The following is a 25,087-nucleotide window of genomic DNA, read 5'->3' as shown; positions in this document are numbered from 1 at the left end:
TTGTAAAATAAAGTGGGTTTTTTAATGTAAAAAAAATAAAATATTAAAAGACCCACTTTTCCCATTAGAGCATAGTAAAAAAAATAAAAAAATAAACATAATTAGTATCGCCGCATCCGTAAAAGTCTGAACTATTACAATATATTATTATTTAACCCGCATGGTGTACGCCGTAAAAAAAAGAATCACTCTTTTTTGGTCACCTCATCTCCCACAAAAACAAGAACAATAGCGCAGAATGGGTTAGATTTTATTTGTACATGTCAAAAGTGTGAAAATTGTTCCGGCTATCAGAGGTACAAAAGCCCATTGCAGCAAAAGAAGGTAAAACAATATACAAGAACAAATATTTTGATGTTATCGGAATAATCTTCCTACTTCACATCCCTTTGTAGGGTTATGACTATCAGCTCTGCCAGGCTGGCATCTCTGTATACTAATTTTATATTTGACTATATTGGAGGGTATGAGGTAACCCAGTGATGTCTGCCACCTCAGAGAACTGTAGTATTAAGTCCATACTTTAATAAAGGGTGGCGCTCTACTCATCACCGCTTTTCTCTATCATTGCATGCATCACGTGACAAGCTAACAGCCGGCAGGAAGCAAACTCTGCTATACCTCAGCTGCTACCTCCCAGCCATGTCCCCGCCTGGTAGACGTGACGCGGCTTCCTGTACCGACCCTTTCCCCCGGTGTCAGTGTGAACGGAGCATGGAGGGACTGCTGGGGCGCTATGAGGAGAGGCTGCAGCAGCAGGTCAGGCAGAGCCGGATGTGATACGTTATTATGTATGATGGACGTCAGTCCTCGGTGCTGCATGGCGCTGTACTGATCTCAGCACCCCGCCTGTCAGTGCTCTGTGTGCAGACATGTGACACACGTACTGTCGCGTTTCCGGGCGGGTGACAAACCTTGCAAGAGAACTTGTCCATCGTAACCAGTCGCAAAACGAAAGCAAGCATTGGTCAACGTGGGCAACTTTTCTTTTGCATATGGTCAGGACAGTTTTGTGACTTCACTCCGATGAAACAGTCCCTCACACTACTGTCTGACTAGAATGTGACCTTACCGTAAAAAATGACAGGCTTTTCCCCGCCATTTTTTGTTCCATAGGTTATTCATTAACTTTTAATAACCTCTGCACGAAGTCTTTCTGTTCATCTGTTCTATCGTAGGAACAGGAGAACCAAAAAAACTGAGTTGCTGGCGCTATTGCATCATGGGCGCTAATGGGGCCCGAATCCCGACAGAATCTATTGACTTTTCTGTGATGGGTTTCCGTGAGGGTGCCCATCGTTTTATCGAAAGAAATAGAGAAGCGTTATCTGCGCTATTTCTCCAGGCATTTTTCACCTCAACTGTGCCGGACTCCGCACCTTTAAGCCGCTCTGAGCACCGGACGTCCATGCCGGAAGCAGGTAGCTCTGCTCATGGAATAGCGGCCGAGCTGCCTTACTGCAGCTCTTCTCTTATTCAAGTGAAAAGGAGCAGAGATGCAGCACGGCCGCTACGCAATGTAAGAGGCAACTTCTTCCGGCTCCGTACTTTGCATAATGTGCCATAACATCCGGTGCACGCAGGCCACCGGAGCAGTTGACCGATGCGGGGTTCAGGTGTCGAATGATACTGATGAACTATCTGGTGGATAAGTCATTAGTTGTTCGGGAGTGTACAACCCCTATAACTATCTGTTTTTCGGACTATGAGGGTATGTTCACACGGCCTATTTACGGACGTAATTCGGGCGTTTTTGCCCCGAATTACGTCTGAAAATAGCGCCTCAATAGCGCTGACAAACATCTGCCCATTGAAAGCAATGGGCAGACGTTTGTCTGTTCACACGAGGCGTATATTCACGCGCCGCTGTCAAATGACGGCGCGTAAATAGACGCCCGCGTCAAAGAAGTGACCTGTCACTTCTTTGGCCGTAATTGGAGCCGTTATTCATTGACTCCAATGAATAGCAGCGCCAATTACGCCCGTAATTGCCGCGGCGTTCAAGCGCCTGCACATGCCGTTACGGCTGAAATTACGGGGATGTTTTCAGGCTGAAACATCCCCGTAATTTTAGCCGTTACGGACGCCCTCGTGTGAACATACCCTGAGACGCACCTGACTATAAGAAGCACCCAGGTTTTAGACAACAGAAAATAGGAAAAAAAATTCATATTTTACATCTTTTACAAAGAAAAAACTATTGGTTAAAAAAAATAATTGTTCAGTTTCACCATATTCTGAAAGCCATAAATTATATTTTCCATCATTTGAGCGGTGTGAGGGCTTATTTTTTGCGGGACGAGCTGTAGTTTTTATTAGCACCATTTTTTTGGTACATACAAATTTTTTTTATCACTTTTTATTTAATTCGTTTTAGCGCTATGGTGACCAAAAGACCGATTCTGGGGTTTCAATATTTTTTTTTTACACCGTTCACTGTGTGAGTATTACAATATAACATTATTTGAGTTTCAGACTTTTACAGATGCAGCGATACCAATTTTTACATTGTGCTTGGGGAAAAATGGGAAATGTTTTTGTTTTTAAATTTTTTTTTACACTCCTGAAAATGTATTTAACTTTTATTTTTTTTGACACATTTTATTAGTTCCCCCTAGGGGACTTGAACTAGCGATCATTAGATTGCTAGTACGAGACACTGCAATATATGGATGAGTTATGGAAACCGCATAACTCGCTGAGCTACGCTGCTTCCGTAACTTCCATAGTAGTGAATACCAGTTACAGAAGCAGCGTAGCATGCTACGCTGTTTCCGTAACTACTATTCAGTTCTATGGGGGTTACGCTGTTTCCGTAACCCGACCATGTAAGCAGGTAGTAGCCGGAAGACAGCGGAGCCGGGTAAGCTAGAATGGGGCTTAGGGGGCCCCGTTATAGAGATAGATGCGGGTCCCAGAAGTGGGACCCGCATCTATCTGACATTTATGACATATGCTGTGGATATGTCATAAATGTCCCTCATGGGAAAACCACTATAAATGCCCCGGTCGCTAGTGACCGCGGCATTTAACTAGTTAAACGGTGACCAATCAGCATCATACACTTCTATCCATTCATGTCCAAATGTATTCACTGCACAGTGCTGTCACATGCACCCACATTAACTTTACTGAAGTGTCTTGAGAGTGAATAGACATTGCCTCCAGCTGGGATGCGATGTATATTCACACTCCCGACACTTCGGTAAAGTTTCTGTGAATGACAGCACAGCGTGATCACGCTGTGTGAGTAAGTCCCCATGCACATGAATGTGCTTTTGCGGCCGCAATTCCCCCGAAAATCCACGGGAGAATTGCGGCCTCATTAATTTCTATGGGGCCATGCACACGACCGTAGTTTTTACGGTCTGTGCAGGGCCCGGGAGCCCGCACCGCAGAAAGAGCAGGCATGTCTTATTACGGCCGTCTTCTGCGGTCCGGGCTCATTGAAAATAATGGCCGCGGCCATGTGCATTGCCCGCAATTTGCGGGCGGCTTGCGGCTGAGAGTCCGCTGCCGACGACCCGAAAATCACGGGCGTGGACATGCCTACGGTCGTGTGCATGAGGCCTAAGTCACACAGAAACTTTACCGAAGAGTCGGGAGTGTGAATAGACATCGCGTCCTGGTTGGAGGCAATGTCTATTCACTCTGAAGGCACTTCAGTAAAGTTAATGTGGGTGTATGTGACCGCACAGTGAATACAAATGGACATGAATGGAGAGAAGTGTATGACGATGATTGGTCAGCGTCATACTCTCCTCTGTGCAACGCCCAGTTGTCTATTAAGAAACTAATTCGCATAAATCTAAAATTTCTCATAACTTGCTCAAAATTGATAGTTTTTCAAAATAAAAACCACTGTTACCTACATTATAGCGCCGATCAGATTATGTAGAAGATAGGACACTTATAATCTGGTGACAGAGCCTCTTTAACTAGCTTTCTGTTTCATTTCTGTTTCAGGAAGAAGAGATTAAGTCTTTAACTGCTGAGATAGAAGCCCTAAGAAACTTTGCATTTGTTGGTGACTCGCCAAGTTTAGAGGGACTGAGGGACGAGAACGCCAAGCTGAAGTATCGACTAAACATTCTCCGTAAGGTATCTACTGCAAATGATTGTACTTGGTTTTACAATAGTATAGTAGAGATATTCCTTGTCGTTAGAGCAGATCTGTAATTAGCCTTTGACAAATCTATATAAGGGCAGCATAGTACAGTATGTGAACAATTCCACTCTCCTAGTAGTTAAATGGAGTCTGACGCCAGATGTCTGTATTGAACTACCAACAGGCTATTGTAGATTAGGCTAACCTGAATCTGACGTGTATTACCTTTTTCCCTAGAGTGTGTCCTTTGCAGAGAAAAAGCTTTTAATCCATTTATGCAAATTAGCATTTTGGCGCAACAAGGGCGTCGCCGTTGCTCCACAATGCTCTCTCGTCATTCCCCAGTTCAACCCCCCTTTCCACCCTGCTTCCTTTGATTGACAGGGGCCAGGCAGCGTACCAGGCGAGTTCACGCCTGGCCCCGTAGTGTAGTGAACGTGTGTGCGTCCCTGCATCCTAATCGCCACATGCACAGTAGTGGCGATTACAACGGTGAGCATAAAGATTATACTGCGAATGCCCCGATTAGAATGCAACGCATGCACAGTACAATCTTTAAGTCACCGTTCTAATTAGGTTGCAGGGAAGCACGCGCGTTCACTAAACTACGGGGCCAGGTGTGAACTCACCTAGTACGCTGCCAGGCCCCTGTCAATCAAAGGAACAGTGAGGGAAGGGGGGATTGAACTGGGGAGTGACTAGAGAGCAGGTTCGCCTAATCTATAATAGCTTGTTGGTAGTTCAATACGGACATCTGGTGAAACACTCCCTTTAAACCGGCGCAAATAACACTCTGACTTATAATTATGATATATATACAGTTAAGAGCCTAAAGTATTTATAAGGGGATCGCTCCCCGCGTCCCCCACCCTCCTCACAGTGCTTATCGTATTCTTTGATCGCTCCTATTAGCCAAACATACAATATTTTTTAGCGCCGTTTTGGCTAATAGTAGAGCAAACCTGTCCCCATACTATTCTGCTCTTACAAACTAGTTATTTAGGCTTAATGCACATGACAGTGTTTTTTTTGTCCGTGTGCTATCCGCAATTTTCATTAATCTGGGCTTCAAAAATACTGATGGTGCACGGATGCACTACAGGAGGTTCTTTAGCAGACGAATGGACCGCAACGGATTCAACGTTTTTCCGACCGCAATATCACATGGTCGTGTGTATCGGGCGTTACAGGGATGGAAGAATAAATAATTAAATGTGAATCCCCCACGTCATAGAAAATTAAACATTTGCAACTCCGTAGCTGCACACTGTAAATAAATATGAGACCATAAAACTCATTCACTCAAATTCACTCGGCAGGAAAATGGATGGTAGAATGTGCGGAGGGTTTACGAATATTCTACACATGTAGGCCGATTTCACAGTTGTGTGTTGATCACAGATGTACTATCTACATCATCCCCGTATGGTAAAGACCGTAATGGGTCTGACACCTTTTAACAATTTGAAGGAAAAAGGAATTTTAGTCCCAGGGCTGAACTGGGACTTAACATTCCGCGTTTCTCTACATTGGATGTTTTTATATACAGAAAGTGCTTGCGATTTTTTGTTTGAGAGTATATGGAAAAAATATTTTCCTTCAAATTGTCGGAAAGTGTAAAAAAACAAAAAATACAACCAATACTTGCCTTTCAAATCCCCCAGCGCCACAGTCTCTGGACTGTTACTGGGTGCAGCAGTAAAGTTCAAGAGGCCTAAGCATGAAAAAGTTCCATAATGTTTATATGAATCGAAAGTAAAAAAAAAAACCTTGTTCTCTTACAAGATGTAAAGAACATAATTTATATCGGTGCAATTGTTTAGACCCATACAATAAAATAAACACATTATTTATACTGCACAGTGAACCAAATTCCCAAAAAATCTATTATGGAATTTGTTTTTTCATTAGAAAAATATGCTATTGCCACTAGGAGGTGTAACACTAAGAATAAAAAAGTGTTTCTCTTCCTACAGTATATACTCATTTTACAGCCACTGAGCTAGTTAGTCTTAGCTTGGTGTCCATAGGAGGCAAGCTCCCCTGCTGGTACAGCAGGCTGTCTCTCTTCCTTTTTCATGTTAGCTTATTTTATAAGCTATGCTGTCCCCCTACTTTTCCCAACATCTTGCATGCGGTTAGTGTTTTGACGCGCTGTTGTCCCGCTGCCATGCTGAAGAAAAGAGGGACAAGAACACAAGCTCCTTTGTTGCCCACCCGTCTAAGGGTCGTCCCACCTCACCGTGACTGGCACTTAGAGGAGACTTCACAGCTGGTCTTATATACCAGGGATAAAGTAGACTTCATGACAAGTGAGTGTTGCCTCTCTTCCCCCCCATCCTCTTCTCTACTTGTGCACCTGGTGCATTGTTGGTGTACAGGCATCTTCTGTCCACGGGCAACCGGACAGGAGTACCACCAGGACTCCAAGAACAGTCCTTCATTCAAGTCCCGTTCCTCTTGGCGCTCCCGCCCTCAGGCCGCTAAGCCTGCAGCAGGTAAGACCAGTTCCACCCGAAGGTGCACTACACTTCGGTTGGGGCAGACTTCTTTCACATCTCAGGCCCCTATGTGCGGGAAGCAGTCTCCTCAGGGTACAAGATCAAATTTGTACGCCTTCCATCTGACAGGTTCTTCCAGTCCGCACCCCCTCTTTCAACTTTTTTGGAGCAATGGACACTATCTTAGACCCCCTCCCTCCAGGCCGAGAATTTTGAGGGTTTTACTCAAACCTTTTTGTTGTTTTCAAAAGGGACAGTTAAGTTTGTCACGTTCTGGACCTAAGATGGCTTAACGACTTTTCAAGATCTGTCATTTTCGCATGTAGTCCTTCTGGTCAGGGATTACCTCCCTGGAATTTCCTCTAATCAGGGACGCATACCTGCACAGCCCAATTTGTCCAATCCACCAGCGCTTCCTGCGATTTGCAGTTCTCACTTACCACTACCAGTTTGTGGCATTCCCGTTTGACCTGTCGACAGCCCCGCAGGTTTTCACAAAAATTATTTCTGTGGTCATGGCGCTTCTTCGTTCCAGGGGGATTTCAATTGTCCCCTATGTGGACAATATCCTTAAGTCCCCGTCCTTTGAGGACAACCTTGCGTACAAATTACTCTAGATCTACTGGTTTGTTTTAGATGGATTGTCAACTTTTACAAATCCTGCCTAATTCCCTGTTGGAGACTCCCTTTCCTGTGAACTGTGGTTGACACCAAGTCTGCTTGGGTGTCTCCAGAGTTAACTGTCCACCCTGCAGCAGGGAGCCTGTGCTCTGCAATAGGGCACTCCCACACTCTCCACTTTTGTATGAAGGTTCTTGGCACCATGGTGGCTTCCATCGAGGCCATTCCCTTTGCCTAGTTTCACCATCATCCTATCTCCAAATTCCCTAGATTGCTGAATCCTTCTTCCCTTGACTGTCCATCGGTCTCTTCTCTGGTGATTCTCCTCCCTGGCGATTCCTCAAGGCTGCTAATTTCTCCCACTCTGCTGACAGGTACTCACTACTGATGTAATCCTTCTGGGTTGGGAAGGTGCCTTCTGGAATTCAGCAACCTAGGACATCTGCTCCCACTAGAAAGACAATCTCCCCATAAACATTTTGAAACTAAGGGAAATTTTTGCATCAGTCACTGGACAACTCTTCTGGCAGGCAGTTCGTCTGAGTGCAGACAGTCAATGTCATGGCAGTCGCCTACCTCAATTAACAGTTCGGCAGCAATGACGGAAGAATTGAGGATTCTGGAGTGGGCGAAGCTTCACAGTCCTGCTCCCTCAGCAGTCTACATTCCTGGGGTTGACAATTGGGTCGTGGATCTCAGCTGCGAACTGGGAACTGGTCAACACAGGGTGTTCAGCACAAGGTATTCCATGTGGGGCATGCTGGACATGGACCTGCTGGCGTCACGACTCAATTGGCAGGTCCCCCTCTTTGTCTCTTGATCCCAAGTCATATGTGGCTGATGCTCTGCTTACTCTGTGGGATCACTTCAGCCTGATTTACATGATTCCCCTGCTTCCTCTTTTTCCCAAGCTCCTCAGGAGTTTTAAGGCCGATGAGATTCCGGCCATGCTTTCGCTCCAGACTGGCCGTGCCGTTGTTGGTACGCTGACTGGGTGGTTCTACTTGCCTCTTCAGCACGATCTGATCTCTCAAAGGCCTCTCTTCCACCCGAGTTTAAAGTTGCTATGATCGAATGGTATCAGAACTACAATCCCAGGCTATCCTAAGGATATCCCATCAATATAAAAGTATTGGAAAACCCTTTTAAAAAAAAATATTTTAAGTAAAAGAAAAAACCCTTCCTATTTTTTTTTTTCTATAAAATAATTTAAACAATAAAAAAAACCTCATTGGTACTCTCACATCCATAGAGATTCGAACTATTACAATATAATATAATTTTTACCACACAGTAAACATTGTATAAACAAAACCTAAGAAACAATGCAGGAAGTGTTTTGTTTTTTCCCATTCCACCCCACAAAATAATTTGTAAAAGTTTCTCAGTACATTACATAGTACGTTCAATGGAGCCATTAAAAACTACAACTGGTTCCACAAAAATAGCCTTCATACAGTTATGTTGCTCTTGGTAGGCAGGGAGCAAAAAGGAAAATAAAAAAATGAAAACTGGTTTGGTGGGAAGGGGTTAATGAGCTGAACTGACCATTAACAGCGATCCTTAAAGAGGCTCTGTCACCAGATTATAAATGCCCTATCTCCTACATAATCTGATCGGCGCTGTAATGTAGATAACAGTGGTTTTTATTTTGAAAAACAATTATTTTTGAGCAAGTTATGAGCAATTTTAGATTTATGCTAATTAGTGTCTTAATGCCCAACTGGGCGTTTTTTAACTTTTGACCAAGTGGGCGTTGTAAATGGTCAGTGTCATACACTTCTCTCCATTCATGTCCATTTCTCGCGAGATCACGTTGTGCTGTCACATACACCCACATTAACTTTACTGAAGTGTCTTCAGAGTGAATAGACATTACCTCCAACCAGGATGCGATGTCTTTTCACACTCTCGACACTTCGGTAAAGTTTGTGTAGGACTTAATCTCAGCACAGCGTGATCTCGTGATATCACGCTGTGAATGACAGCACACTGTGATCTCGCGAGATCACGCTGTTCTGTGTGAGTAAGTCCCACAAAAACTTTACCGAAGTGTCGGGAGTGTGAATAGACATCGCATCCTGGCAGGAGGTGATGTCTATTCACTCTGAAGATACTTCAGTATAGTTAATGTGGGTGTATGTGACCGAAGAGCGTGATCTCGCGAGAAATGGACATGAATCGAGAGAAGTGTGTGACGCTGATTGGTCAGTGTCATACACTTCTCTTTACAACGGAACGGCCCCTTGGTCAAAAGTTAAAAAATGCCCAGTTAGGCATTAAGAAACTAATTAGCATAAATATAAAATTGCTCATAACTTGCTCAAAAATTATCGTTTTTTTCAAAATAAAAACCACTGTTATCTACATTACAGAAGTGTAAGCTCTTCACTGTGGCAGCACATATACTAAAATTGGAACGATAGTCTAGCATGGCCCCTGCGCAAGGTTGACACGAGTTCTATATTTCTCCTGAATGCAGCAGTCAGGCTCATCTTTCAGACCAATCGCTACACCAATGCCTTTACCCTGTGCCAATCACTGCACAGGTTGCCTATTCCCTTCAGAATAAAATTTTAACTTATTGCTCTCACTCACAAAGCGCTCCACACTGCTGTACCTTCTTAAATCTCCTGGCTCATCTCTGTATACCACCCTACCTGTGCTCTACGCTCTGCCAACGACCGCAGATTAACGTCCACCAACATCCACAGGACATGCCATAAATGTCTGATAGATGTGGATCCCACCTCTGATCCCGCACCTATGCCGTGAACCGGGGTCACTGGTCACTAGAGCTGGGACCCGCATCTATCAGACATTTATGGCATAATTGATAAGGGGTGTGGGCTAGTATTTTACTACTCCACCCCATTGGGTAAGGGAATTCTACCCTCCAAGGAATGTCCTACATATTATCATCTTATCCCATGTAGCGCGGTGACACAGTCGCCACTTGTCATTATTCACTATGATAGAGACGTGCCAGAACAAGCAGCTTGTTGTTTTTGGGGCTGCGTAGCTGGCAGACCAGTCAGAGTACCCATACTGAACCCTTCCCACCACCGAAAGTGCCTACAATGGGCACATGAGCATCAGAACTGGACCATGAAACAATGGAAGAAGGTGGCCTGGTCTGATGTATCACTTTTTCTTTTACATCATGTAGATGACCTGGGGAAGAGATGGCACCAGGATGCAATATGGGAAGATGGCAAGCCAGCAAAGGCAGAGTGTTGCTTCGGGAAATGGTCTGCTGGGAAAACTTACGTCCTGGAATTCATGTGGATACTTTGACACGCACCAACTACCTAAACATTGTTACAGACCAAGTACACCCATTCATGACAACAGTATTTCCTAGTAGTAGTGGACTCATGCAGCATGATAATACGCCCTAACGCTGCAAATATTTTCAGGAATACTGTAGTTTGCGGAATATGACAAGGTGTTGACTTGGCCTCGCATCTGTGGGACATGCTGGAAAAACAACTCTGGTTCATAGAGACATCACCTTGAACTTAAAGAGAACCTTTCACCTCCCCATACATGTGCAGCTGAGTGCAGCATGTAATGGGCAGGGCTGCACAACCCCTGGGGCACTTTTTTCTACCCTCCTCTGTTATTTAGCTATCGGTGCCGTTATATTTGGCGCCCGATATTTAAATAACCCCCTGAACTGTAAATGGGGCGTGTACTGGCAAGGGGGCGGGTTACTATGGCTGTGACACTATCCAATCAGATACGGACAGTGTTACATAGAGGAGAGAGTGCGCGCATACTCTCACTCTTCAGCTTTCAGGATCAGTCTTCTGCCGAGCTGGCAAGGGGGCGTGTCACTGCTACGGGCAGTGTAAGAGTTGTGGAGAAGAGAGCATGCGCGCTCTCCTCTCTTCAGCACTTGCGAGAGATCAGTCTTGTACTTTGTCTGGCGAACTGGCAAGGGGACGTGTTTCTGCTACGGAAAGTGCAAGCGCTCCCCAGCTCCTACATTGTCCATAACAGTGACACGCCCCCTTGCCAGTTTGGCAGAAGACTGATCTTGAAAGCTGAAGAGTGAGAGCGTGCGCGTGCGTTCGCGCACACTCCTCTATCCTCGCTATTGCTGTAACACTGTCCATATCTTTTTAGACAGTGTCACAGCCATAGTAACATGCCCCCTTGCCAGTACACACTCCATTGACTGTTCAGGGGGTTATTTAAATATCGGGCGCCAACTATAACGGCACCAATATCTAAATAACGGAGGAGGGTAGAATTTTTTTTTAAAGTGCCTCAGGGTTTGTTCAGCCCTCCCCATTACATGCTGCACTCAGCTGCACATGTATAGGGAGGTGAAAGGTTCTCTTTAAAGGGTCTTCTGCTAACGTCTTGGTGCCAGATACCAAATCACAACATTGAGAGGTCTTGTGGAGACCATGCGTCCACGGTTCAGAGCAGTATTGATGGCATGAGGGGGACCTACACAATATTAGTCAGGGGTTTAAATATTGTAGCTGAACAGTGTATATGTTTAATGCATCCTAGCAGATACAAGATAGCACATGTATTTTACTGGTGATTGTTACATGTGATAATGACAGAGTATCTTCATACCCAGTTATTTAAGAATTTATTTTCTTTTTCATTAATTTTCTTATATTAAGAGTTTTCTTTTCTTCTAATTTTCTGACAGAGTCTTAAGGAAGAAAACGACAGATCAGTAAGAAGTATGATTAACATTAATGTCCAGCTCCAGGAGATATTTGGCAGGGCTATTAGAGCGTCATATCCTGAATTGGTAAATGCTCCATTGGCAGTCACTCCAGGTCAGCAGCCTAAGTTTGGTGACTACCAATGCAACAGCGCAATGGCAATAACCCAGGTAAACTTGATCTATGAATCTCTGTTTCACTTAATTTTTTTTGCCTAAGCAAAATAAACACCATTATCCAGTTAGTTTCATTTTATAGTGAAGACAGAAAATAAGTGTCATTTAAAAATTCACATTTATACAGTATTTGCTTCTTAGTGAACATATTTATGATGTTTTGGTTCTGATGGCTCAATTCTAATTTTCAGGGTATTCTTAACTATTAAAATGCATCTAATACCGACTTAAACATATGCTGCTACAATAGTTTTCTTGGATATAGTAGTTCATGTTAAATAAGTGCATCAACACAAATGTTAGGAATAGACAAATGTTATTGTCCTTGTACATCCATAGCACAAGGATGAGGAGGTAGTGTGATGGCCTAAGGTAATTTAAGAAGTACCATTAAAGCTAATATTGTATGCTATATAAGTGTATTGAATGGAATATGGAACATGTTATCATGTTTGTGTTTGTTTTTCAGATGCTAAAGGCAAGAGGTGAAAAAGTGAGCCCAATTGAAATTGCAAGTCAAATAGTTAAAAACCTTCCAGAGAATGATTTGATTGAGAAAACAGAAATTGCTGGTCCAGGTAAAGTATGTTAAAAAGCCATTATGCTTTTGACACACAAGCAGATAAGATACTAGATATTATATTTGCATGGTAATGTGAAGACCGCCTTAGCAGGAAGGAATTACTGTAGCTGTGAAATTGCTTGACTTTGAAAAATAGATCAATAAATTGGAGGTGTGGGCAATCAAATAGTGATAGGTTTTGGAATGTTTCCCTTCTCATCTCAAGTGCCCATCTTGAATATGGGATAGTAGAATAGTGAGAGTCCCAACCAATGAAGGTGATGAGCCTCAAAAAATTCAACCCTTGGAGTGGCACTGCTTTCTAGGAGCGTAGTAGGCTGTTAGTCCTTAATGTTGCATATGGAAGCAAACAAGGGTTTGAAGTATACAAAGCTTTAATAGAATACAGGCGATGCGTTTCAGAGCCGAACCGGCTCCTTCCTCAGGCAGTATTCGAACACAAATGACCAGTAGAGCACAGTACATGTATTTATACATAAAAAACGGGACATTAAGGGTAAAGGTCAAAGGTCAGGGGGCATTTGTAACGTAACATTCACTAATTCATTGGTGTGAAAAAAATTATTGAGGTATTGAAGAGTTAGGTTTGTGACAGTATATCATATTGCCATATGGATTATACACCGTTTTTTTCCAGGTTTTTTATGTATAAATACATGTACTGTTCTCTACTGGTCATTTGTGTTCTAATACTGTCTGAGGAAGAAGCCGGTTCGGCTCCGAAACGCGTCGCCTGTATTCTATTAAAGCTTTGTATACTTCAAACCCTTGTTTGCTTCCATATTCAACATTAAGGACAAACAGTCTACTACGTTCCTAGAAAGCAGCGCCGTTCCAAGGGTAGATTTTTTTTTGAGGCTCATCACCTTCATTGGTTGGGACTCTCACTATTCTACTATCCAATTGTTAACCGGTCAAAGGTATGGTGTCCGGCACAACCCGTGGCTTGCAGCTTTCTTGACACCTTAAAACCACAAACTTCCAAGCTTACATCTTCAGGGGTGTCGTGCTCCTTGCACGACATCACTAGGTGAGCATTTTTCATCTCTACGTTTTCTATTTTTCATCGTATGTAGGTAATGCCCTATGGTTGCGCCGGTTTGTATTCTATTTTTCTTCCAGTGAAATTCCATCTTGAATATGGGGTACAGTTTTAAGCTTCACACTGTAAAAAAAAATATAGAACATAGAACAGCTGGTGAGCGTTCAGGATCAGGCAACCAGGTTAATGAATAGGATGGGGGGTACCTCTTAAAATGAAAGGCTTGAAATATTGAACTTGCGTATGTTGGAACAAAGGTGCCTTGAAGGTTATCTTATAATATGCATAAATAAATACAGGGTTATTACAAAGAATTATCACAATAACTGTTTAGTCCTAGAACCGCATGATGGTCCAAGGGGGTCATCAATTTTGTTTTGAGGCAGGATGGTTCCTTCATCGGTATGGGAAAGGGGTATTTGCAGTATAGCTGGTTATACAAGAACCCTCGTTCAGCCGATAGCTATCTTTCCCCACCACCCCATAAAGGTGTACTCTCTACTTAGCCAATGGGAAGAATGTGTTAAACCATTTCCAGAACTTCTGGCATATCTCCCGGCAGAACATAAAATCATACACTTTAGATTCAACAGTCAGAAGGCCCTTCCATACGCATCAGATTGTCAGCGGATCCTGATGTTTATTTAGTGTGTACTGGCAACTTAACCCCTTCCCGACATTTGCTCTATGGGTACGTCATGGAAAGCATTGACTTCCCGCATCTTGCCGTACCCATACGCCGAATGTTTGGGACCGGCTCAGAAGCTGAGCCGGTGCCATCATCATCGGATCTCAGCTGTATCTTACAGATGACATCCGGCTGTAACGGCGGGGACCGAAATTAGCTTAGATCCCCGCCATTAACCCCTTAAGTGCAGCGCTCAAACGCGATCGCTGCATTTAAGGTGTTTGCAGCTCATCGGAACCCCAGCAATGAAATTGCCGGGGTTCCAGTGGCTGCAATGGCAACCGGAGGCCTAATACTGGCCTCCTGGTCTGCCTAGCACGGAAACCGATCAAGATCCGCCCGGCGGCGGAGCCTGATCGGCTTCCGTAGCTGCCGGCAAGATGGCGCCGGCTCAGGAGCTGATCCGGCGTCATCAGCGGTGGAAGTCAGCTGTACTGTACAGCTGACATCCACCTGTAATGGCAGGAACCGGAGCTAGCTCCGATCCCTGCCATTAACCCCTTCGATGCAGCAATCAAAAGCGATTGCTGCATCGTAGCGGTTACTAGCAGATCGCCAGCCCTGACAGGCAATCGGGACTGGCGACTGCTGCTATGGCAACAGTTGACACAATGGTCTCCTGCCCTGCCATTACGGAAGCCGATTAGGCTCCGCCGGGAGGCGAAGCCTAATCGGCTTGCTGTCAGTGAATAACTGACACATCTAATACATTGCACTACGTAGGTAGTGCAATGTATTAGAAAAAAATAAATCTGACAGCTGGACCTTCAAGTCCCCTAGTGGGACTTGAGAAAAAGTGTAAAAAAAGTATAAAAAAGTGTAAATAAAAAGTGAATAAAATAAAAGTTTGAAAACAATAAAAGTTTCAAGTAATAAAATAAAACACAATCCCCCTTTTACTCTTACCAAGTCCTTTATTATTGAAAAAAAATAATAAACCATACGTATTTGGTATCGCCGCGACCGTAACGACCTAAGGTATCAAAATATTATATTATTTATTGCACGCGGTGAACAGCGTAAAAAAAAACTGTAAAAAACGATATCAGAGTTTCTGTTTTTTGGTCATTTTGCTCTATAAATATAGGAATAAAAAGTGATCAAAAAGTCGCACGTATCCAAAAATGGTACCTATAAAAACTATAGCTCGTCTCGCAAAAAACAAGCCCTCATACAACTCCGTCGACAAAAAAAATAAAAAGTTATGGTTCTCACAACTTGGCGACAGAAAAAATACATTATTTTTACAAAAGTAGTTTTATTGTGCAAAAAGTTGTAAAACATAAAAAAGTCCTATAAAATAGGTATCGCCGGAATTAGACTGAGCCGCAGAATAACGTTAACATGTAGTTTATAACGCATGGTGAACGCTGTATAAAAAACCCGAAATGAAACTATGCCAGAATTGCGTTTTTTTTGTTTACCTGACCTCCCAAAAAATAGGATAAAAGGTAATCATAAAGTCGCATGTACCCCAAAATGGTACCAATAATAACTACAGATCGTCCCGCAAAAAACAGCCCTCATACCACTACATGTATGAAAAAATAAAATTAGTTATGGCTCCAATAAGTCAGGAAATAAAAAATATGCAGTTGTGCCCGAGGGGAACATTTCTTCTGTTTGAAGAGGCGATTTATCAAGGACCTAAAATTATGGAACCAGGAAAGGGAGGGCCCAAACATATCCGCTGGAAGCGACGGTGCCGGTATTATACCAGGACAACACTTCCCAGCAAAATTCCCCAAACTGCAAAGGCGCGGAGTGTGGACCAAAAGGGGGATAATAAAGGACGCCATATATCAGTGCGACACCGGCCTGTGCAGAAAGGATTGAGCACAGCGTAACACACATCTATGGATCATTTTATTGTTTTTTTTTACCCAATTATTATACCACCTGACTATGCCCCTTATATACTCCGCCCGGCTTACATATGCCCTACATTATAAACGGAAACACCAGTAAGACTCCAAACAAAACTACTACCAAGCAAAATCCACGCTCCAAAAGCCAAATGGCATTTCCTCCCATCTGAACCCTACAGCGTCCCCAAACAGCAGTTTCCTTCCACATATATGGCACCGTCATACCCGGGAGAACCCTTTTAGCAATTTTTGGGGTGTGTGTCTCCAGTGGCATAAGCTGGGCACGACATATTTGCCACTGAATGGCATATCTAGGGAAAAATATAAATTTTTAATTTGCACCATCCGCAGTGCATTCATTTATGGAAAAGACCTGTGGGGTGAAAATGCTCACTACACCCCTTAATAAATGCCTTGAGGGGTGTAGTTTCCAAATGGGGTCACTTCTCAGGGGTGTCTTTTTATTATTTCACATCTGAGTCTCTGCAATTGTGAACCAATACTTTGTAAATCGCCAAATTAGGCCTCAATTTTACATGGTACGCTTTCACTCCTGAGCCTGGTCGACTGTCCAGGCAAGAGATTAGGACCACGTGTAGGGTGTTTCTAAAACCAGGAAACCCAGCATAATAATTAGAGAGCTGTCTTGTTATGGTGGCACAAGCCGGGCACCACATATTGTCCACATATGTGTGGAAAAAATCCCATTTTCACTCTGCAACATCGAGTTCACACTAATTTCTACAAAACACCTGCAGGGTTAACATGCTCACTACACCCCTAGGTAAATGCATTGAGGGGTGTAGTTTCCAAAATTGGGTCACTTCTGGGGGGTTTCCACTGTTTCGGGCCCACAGGCGCCCAGAAACCAATCCAGCAACATCTGCACTCCAAATGGCGGTCCTTCCCTTCTGAGCCCTGCCGTGTGCCCAAACAGCAGTTTATGACCACATATGGGGTATTGCTGTACTCGGGAGAAATTGCTTTACAAATGTTGGGTTCTTTTTTTTCATTTATTTGTTGCGAAAATGAAAAAATTTGAGCTAAAGCTACGTCTTATTGAAGAAAAAGGATTGTTTTTATTTTCACTGCCCAATTCTAATAAATTCTATGAAACATCTGTGGGGTTAAAATGCTCACTACGCCCCTAGATGAATTCCTCAAGAGGTGCAGTTTCCTAAATGGTGTCACTTTTTGGGCGCGTTCATTGTTTTTTCCCCTCAGGGGCTTTGCAAATGTGACATTGCCTCCGCAAACCATTCCTGCTAAATGTGATCTCCAAAAGCCAAATAGCACTCTTTCTCTTCTAAGCCCTGCCGTGTGTCCAAACAGCCGTTTATTACCACATGTGGGGTATTGTTTTACTCGGGAGAAATTGCTTTACAAACTTTACGGTGCTTTTTCTCCTTCAGTCCTTGTGGAAATGAGAAAAAATTAGCTAAACCTACATTTTCTTTGAAAAAATTTAGATTGTCATTTTCAGGGCCTACTTCCAATAATTTATGCAAAAAAGCTGTTGGGTCAAAACGCTCACTATACCCCTAGATAATTTCCTCAATGGGCGTAGTTTCCAAAATGGGGTCACTTGTGGGGGGTTTCCACTGTTTTGTTCTCTCCGGGGCTTTGTAAATGTGACATGGCCTCCGCAAACCATTCCTGCTAAACTTGAGCTCCAAAAGCCAAATAGCGCTCTTTCCCTTCTCAGCCACGCCGTGTCTCCAAACAGCCGTTTATTACCACATGCGGGGTATTGTTTTACTCGGGAGAAATTGCTTTACAAATTTTACGGTGCTTTTTCTCCTTCAGTCTTTGTGGAAATGAGAAAAAATTAGCTAAACCTACATTTTCTTTGAAAAAATTTAGATTGTCATTTTCAGGGCCTACTTCCAATAATTTATGAAAAAAACCTGTGGGGTCAAAACACTCACTATACCCCTAGATAATTTCCTCAATGGGTGTAGTTTCTGAAATGGGGTCACTTGTGGGGGGTTTCCACTGTTTTGTCCCCTGAGGTGCTTTGTAAATGTGACAAGGCCTCAGCAAACCATTCCTGCTAAATTTGAGCTCCAAAAGCCAAATAGCGCTCTTTCCCTTCTCAGCCACGCCGTGTCTCCAAACAACCGTTTATTACCACATGTGGGGTATTGTTTTACTCGGGAGAAATTGCTTTACAAATTTTACGGTGCTTTTTTCTCTTTTAGTCCTTGTGGAAATGAGAAAAAAAATCGCTAAACCTACATTTTCTTTGAAAAAATGTCGATTTTAATTTTCACGGCCTACTTCCAATAATTTCTGTAAAAAACCTGTGCGGTCAAAATGCTCACTGTACCCCTAGATAATTTCCTTGAGGTGTGTAGTTTCCCAGGTGTGGTCACTTTTGGGGGATTTTGACTGTTTTGGCACCGCAAGAGCCCTTCAAACCTGACATGGTGCCTAAAATTTATTCTAACAAAAATAAGGCCCCAAAATCCACAAGGTGCTCCTTTGCTTCTGAGGCCGGTGCTTCATTCCAGTAGCACGCTACGGCCACATGTGGGATATTTCCTAAAATTGCAGAAACTGGGCAACAAATATTGAGTTGCATTTCTCTGGTAAAACCTTCTGCGTTATAAAAAAAATAGCATTAAAAATTTATTTCTGCAAAAAAATATGAAATTTGTAAATTTCACCTCTACTTTGCTTTAATTCCTGTGAAATGTGTAAAGGGTTAAGACATTTTCTAAATGCTGTTTTGAATACTTTGAGGGGTGAAGTTTTTAAAATGGGGTGACTTTTTGGGGGTTTCTAATATATAAGGCCCTCAAAGCCACTTCACAACTGAACTGGTCCCTGTAAAAATGGCCTTTTGAAATTTTCTTGAAAATGTGAGAAATTGCTGCTAAAGTTCTAAGCCTTGTGATGTCATAGAAAAATAAAAGGATGTTCAAAAAACAATGCCAATCTAAAGTAGACATATGGGGGATGTTAATTAGTAACAATCTTGTGTGGTATAACTGCCTGTCTTACAAGCAGATACATTTAAATTGATAAAAATGCTAATTTTTGAAATTTTTCACTAAATTTTGGTGTTTTTCACAATTAAATACTGAACATATCGAGCAAATTTTTCCAGTAACTTAAAGTCCAATGTGTCACGAGAAAACAATCTCAGAATCGCTTGGATAGGTTAAAGCATTCCGGAGTGATTACCACATAAAGTGACACATGTCAGATTTGAAAAATGAGGCTCGGTCAGGAAGGTCAAAAGTGGCTAAAGAGGGAAGGGGTTAAGTGTAGTGAAACTTTGGAAAGCCTTACCATGATAGATATTAATAACAAAAACAATGACACAAGAAATAATTAACACTTTTATGATCAAGGGTCATTGATGTCCCTGTGTCCAGGTCAAATTTTCCATTCTTGATATGCACTTCTTTAACCCCTTCAGTACTGAGCCTGTTTTGGCCTTGAGGATGAGGACGAGGCCGATTTTTTTCAAATCTGACGTGTTAATTTATGCGGTAATAACTTGGGATTTGCTTTTACCTATCCAAGCGATTCTGATATGGTTTTCCCGTGACATATTGTATTTTTTTAGTGAAAAAATTTGGTCGATAAATTCAATATTTATTTGTGAAAAACATAAAAATGTAGAGAAAATTTGGAAAAGTTACAATTTTTCGAAATTTAAATGTATCTGCTTGGAAGACAGATAGTAATACAACACAAAATAGTAACTTTTTCACATATCCCATATTTCTACTTTATGTTTGCATCGTTTTTGGAACATTTATTTTTCTACGACGTTACAAGGCTTAGAACTTTAGCAGCAATTTCTCATATTTTCAAGAAAATTTCAAAAGGCTATTTTTTCAGGGACCAGTTCAGTTCTGAAGTGGCTTTGAGGGCCTTATATATTAGAAAGTCCCCATAAATCACCCCATTTGGAAAATTGCACCCCTCAGGTATTCAAAACAGCATTCAGAAAGTTTTAACCCTTTTAGGCGTTTCAGAGGAATTAAAGCAAGCTAGATGTGAAATTTACAAATTTAATTTTTTTTGCCAAAATTCATATGTAATAAAAAAAATTCTGTAACACAGAAGCTTTTTCCCAAGAAATGCAACTCAATATTTATTGCCCAGATTCTGCACTTTTTAGAAATATCCCACATGTGTGCCACTGGTCTGAAACACCGCCCTCAGAAGCAAAGGAGCACCTAGGGGATTTTGGGGCCTAATTTTTTTAGAATATATTTTAGGCACCGTGTCAGGTTTGAAGAGTTCTTGTGCTGCCGAAACAGTAAAAACCCTGCAAAACTGACCCCATTTTGGAAACTAAACCCCTCAAGGAATCTTTCTAGGGGTATAGTTAGTATTTTGACCCCACAGTTTTTTTTCTAAATTTATTTGAATTAGTGTGTGAAGATGAAAATCTACTTTTTTCTGAAAAAAACGTAGAAATTTTTACAAGGAATAAGGGATAAAAAGCACCCCTACATTTGTAAAGCAATTTCTCCCGATTACGGCAATACCCCCACATGTGGTAATGCACTGCTGTTTGGACCCTCAGAAGAGAGGGAGCGTCATTTGGATTTTGGAGCGCGGATTTTACTGGAATAGTTTTCAGTGCCATGTCACATTTGCAATGCACTGGGGGGACCAAAACAGTGGAAACCCCCCAAAAGTGACCCCACTTTGGAAACTACGCCCCTCAAGGAATTTCTTCATGGGGTGTGATCACTTTTTTAACCCCATAGTTTTTATTTGCAGAATCTTGTGAATATCTGGCGTGAAAAAGAAAATTTAAAATTTTTTCACAAATGCTTCATTTATAGGACCGATTTTTCAGACACATAGCATGCAAGTGAAGAAAAGCATCTTAACATTTGTACCGAGTTCAGAGATACCCCCAAAGTGGACCAAATATGTTGTGTGGACACATGGCAGTGCCTGGAAGTGAAGGAGCAGCCTTAGGTTTTCAAGGCAGGCCCAAGTTTTGCATGAGGCTCTGAGCCCCCATAATGATGCAAAACCCCCAGAAATTACCCCATTTTGATAACTACACCCGTCTAAGAATTTTTCTCGGTGTGTGATCACTTTTTTGACCACACTTTTTTTTTGCAGAATCTTGTGGATATCTGGCGTGAAAAAGAACATTTTACATTTTTTCACCAATGTTTCATTTATAGGACAGATTGTTCAGAGCATGCAAGTGAAGAAAAGCACCTTAACATTTATTGGCCCATTTGCACCGAGTGCAGAGATACCCCCAAAGTTCTCCAAATATGTTGTGTGGACACATGGGAGTGCCTGGAATTGAAGGAGCATCCTTAGATTTTCAGGGCCCAAGTTTTGCATGATTGGTTCAACAGCCCCATTTGATCTTTGAAGAGACTCTGAGCCCCCATAACGATCGAAAACACCCAGAAATTACCCCATTTAGAATACTACACCCCTCAAGGAATTTATCTAGGGGTGTCATCACTTTTTTGACCGCACAGTTTTTTTTTTGCAGAATCTTGTGGAAATCTGGCGTGAAAAATAACATTTTCAATTTTCTCACAAATACTTCATTTATAGGACAGTTTCTTCAGACACAGAGCATGCAAGTGAAGAAAAGCACCTCAACATTTATCAGGCTATTTCTTCTGAGTTTAGCAATACCCCCAAACTGGCCCTAATTCTCTGTTGCTGGACATATGCCAGGGCCAGAAAGTATTGGAACATCACAAGGATTTTGAGGCCTTGTTTTACTTGGATGATTTTTGGGCACATGTCATGTTTGCATAGGCCTAAAAAATTGTGCAGATACTACACCATGTTACAAATCCTAGATGTTCATCTAGTGGTATAATGAGATTTTTTAGTTTTGTTATGGGGGATGCTCAAATTTTAATTGGTGAAATGGTTATGGTAAATGAAAGGGATGATAATTGTAAATGAAAGGGACTATAATTATAAATGAAAGGGACGGATGAAAATAAAATTTAAAAATCCAGAGAGGTGTGGTATATCTGGAAGCACTCCTTCATACACAGTCCAGGGTGGGAGGGACAGGTGTTACACTGGTATGTCGTGTCTTTTCTTATGCCTCTTTTGGCACAGACACAACACCTCTTCTGGGGGTGGTTTTTGTTCGCGGTGGGCGGCACTTCACCAGGAAAGTGCTACCCTGGAACTATCCTGGGGACATCAGTACTTGCAGAGGCAGAATTTTCTCCTACCTCTGCCACATTCCCAGAGAGAAGGGATTTGATCACCTTCTCCTGGTACTCCAGGTATGTCCCCTCCTAACCAGTGCTCCTGTATATTACAAAGGAGTTGAACAATGCCATTTGGATAAAGTACACCGCAAGTTTTTTATACCAAATTTTGGATTTCCGCATTGGCATTGTACAGCTTGAGCATCTGGTCAGAAAGGTCCACTCCCCCCATAAATTTGTTATATGCCTGGATGCAGACAGGCCGTGACACGGTGGTGGGTGTTACTCCACGCACAGGGACAAGAGAGAAGGTGGCACCATGAATGGATGTTAGCATCAACACATCCTTCTTGTCCCTGAATTTAAAAAATAGGACCCCTTCGCTTTGGCACGCCCTGCTCTCCCCACACTGCAGGGGTTGGCCGAGAAGGGTTTTTGGGAGCTGTCTCTGGTTTTTGAGGACCGTCCCACACGCCACCGTTTTTTGTTCCACCAGGCGTTTGAACAGGGCTACGCTTGTGTACCAGTTGTCTATATACAAGTGGTACCCCTGATTAAACAGTGGGTGCAGGAGGTCCCAGACAATTTCCCCGTTGTGGTCAGGACGGGTGGACAGTTTAGGGGTTCAATCTGACTCTTCCCTCGTATATTATAAAAGTATGTGTGTAGTCCGACTCTCACAACTTGTTGATCTTGATGCTATACCTGGCACGTTTGTTGGGCAAATACTGCCTAAACTTCACCCTTCCCTTGAAATGCACCAGGGACTCTTCAATGGCAATTTCTCTTCCAGGGGTATATGACATGGAAAGCTTTTGCGCCAAATGGGAAATAAGGGGTCTAATTTTTAAGAGTCGATTGAAATTGGGGTTACCCTGGGGGGGGGGGCACTGGGAATTATCATTGAAATGTAAAAACTTCTGTATTGCTTCAAAATGAGCCCTGGGCATTGTGGTGCGGTATAAGGGGCAGTGGTAAAGAATATCAGTGCACCAATTGGCCCTCACCGATGGCTTCTTTTGTTAGGCCCATATTTAGGACCAATCCCCAGTACTGCAGCATTTCTGCTTTGTCGGTGGGATGCCACCTGTATGGCCTGGCATAAAAACTATCGGGGTTGACAGCAATAAATTGTTGAGCACAAATTTGCTCAACAATTTTGTCCACAATGCTGTCCGAAAAAAAGAGCTGGAAAAACTCAATTTCGGACAGCCCTGCTGTCTGGACTTGGACCCCTGCAGCAGCAGTAAAGTACGGTACATGGGGGATATAGGAGGTTGGGGGCAACCAATTAGGTTCAGGTGCAGGTGTAACCTGAACACTCCTGCGACAGCGAGGAGGTTCCTCGGTGTCACTTGAGGAGAAGTATCTGTGTCCGACGCGAGCATCTCACACGCCTCCTGTGGAAAATGTTTTGCATTAAAAAAAAATTGTGTACAGTAAATATTTATGTACACTTGTATACTGTAGAAAGTGCATACGAAAAAATTTAGAATAGAACTTTTTGTCTTTTTTTTTTTTTTTTTTTTTTTACATAAAACACTAAATAGGAACACTAACGTACAATAATATATATTTTTTTATTTTATGACACTGTAACTGACTAACACTAAACTACACTTACAAAAAGACAATGAATGACTGACGGGCGCTGACTGACGGGCGGTCCGACGCTGACCGGGCGGGCTAACTTGACGTGGGCTAACTTGCCGCTGACTAACTTGCCGCTGACTAACTTGCCGCTGACTAACGCTGACTAAATTGACGCTGACTAAAAAAAAAAAATAACAAAAGAAAAGCTCCCTTATAGACTGGGAGAGGAGGTGGCGGGGGTGATCACAGTTAGACTGTGATCAAGAGGTTAATGTGGATTTTAAGTGTTTTTTTTTTGTAAACACTTGTTGCACACACAGCTACAGGCTCTGATCTCCTCTACTTCCTGACTCCAGAGGAGATCAGAGCCTGTGACGTAGTATCTCTAATGTTCTAAGCTCCGATTGGTAAGTCTGTACAGACTAACCAATCGGAGCCTCTCTAACAAGGGACCGCTTCGATTGGTCCCTTGTACTCTGCCCGGACACCAGGGCAGACAGACTACACAGTTAACCGCCACTTCGGTGTAGCGCTAGTTACATCAAGGTGCGGGAAGGGGTTAAACGATAATATCTTTGCAAACACTTTGAATATCATAACTATTTGTACTTTTTTTTTTTTTTTTACACAAGACTTATGAGGCTTTTATTTTCTAGATTGGCTTAACCTCTTAACGCCGCAGGACGGATATATCCGTCCTCAGCAGCTGCTAGTTCACGCAGGAGGACGGATATATCCGTCCTGTGATCGCGCGGGTACTGACAGTGTACCCACGCGATCAGCGGCAGGAGCACGGCTGTTATACACAGCCTGGCTCCTGCCGCAATCGAAGCGCACTCCGATTCCGGAAGTTTAACCCATTAAATGCCACTGTCAATAGCGACAGCAACATCTAATGTGTTTGACAGAGAGAGGGAGCTCCCTCTGTCACCCCATCAGTGCCCCCGCAAAGAAATCGCGGGTCGCCTTTGGATTTCCATGGCAGCCGGGAACCTAACAAGGTCTGTCTTCAGCAAATGCCTGTTAGGTCA

At 42.8% G+C, this 25,087-nt stretch overlaps 1 protein-coding gene across 3 annotated transcripts in view; it reads left to right on the top strand.

Moving 5' to 3' along the window:
* The first annotated feature begins 587 nt into the window (after nt 1–587).
* Nucleotides 588–25,087, top strand: part of RARS1 (arginyl-tRNA synthetase 1) — a 91,412-nt gene continuing 66,912 nt past the window's right edge. Inside the window, exons 1-5 of one of the 3 annotated variants that reach the window (XM_075856417.1) lie at nt 906–998; nt 2,378–2,440; nt 3,967–4,101; nt 11,906–12,094; nt 12,570–12,678. In XM_075856417.1, the coding sequence (XP_075712532.1) occupies nt 996–998; nt 2,378–2,440; nt 3,967–4,101; nt 11,906–12,094; nt 12,570–12,678 (499 nt within the window). In that variant the 5' untranslated portion in view covers nt 906–995. Of the gene's footprint in view, nt 760–904; nt 999–2,377; nt 2,441–3,966; nt 4,102–11,905; nt 12,095–12,569; nt 12,679–25,087 lie in introns of those variants that run through there. The other 2 variants (XM_075856416.1, XM_075856418.1) reach the window with 2 other exon arrangements.

This window comes from Rhinoderma darwinii, chromosome 3, assembly GCF_050947455.1.
Source record: "Rhinoderma darwinii isolate aRhiDar2 chromosome 3, aRhiDar2.hap1, whole genome shotgun sequence".
Taxonomy (NCBI): Eukaryota; Metazoa; Chordata; class Amphibia; order Anura; family Rhinodermatidae; genus Rhinoderma; species Rhinoderma darwinii.
The sequence above is the reverse complement of the archived record's forward strand: the minus strand, read 5'-3'. Positions and strand labels throughout refer to the sequence as shown.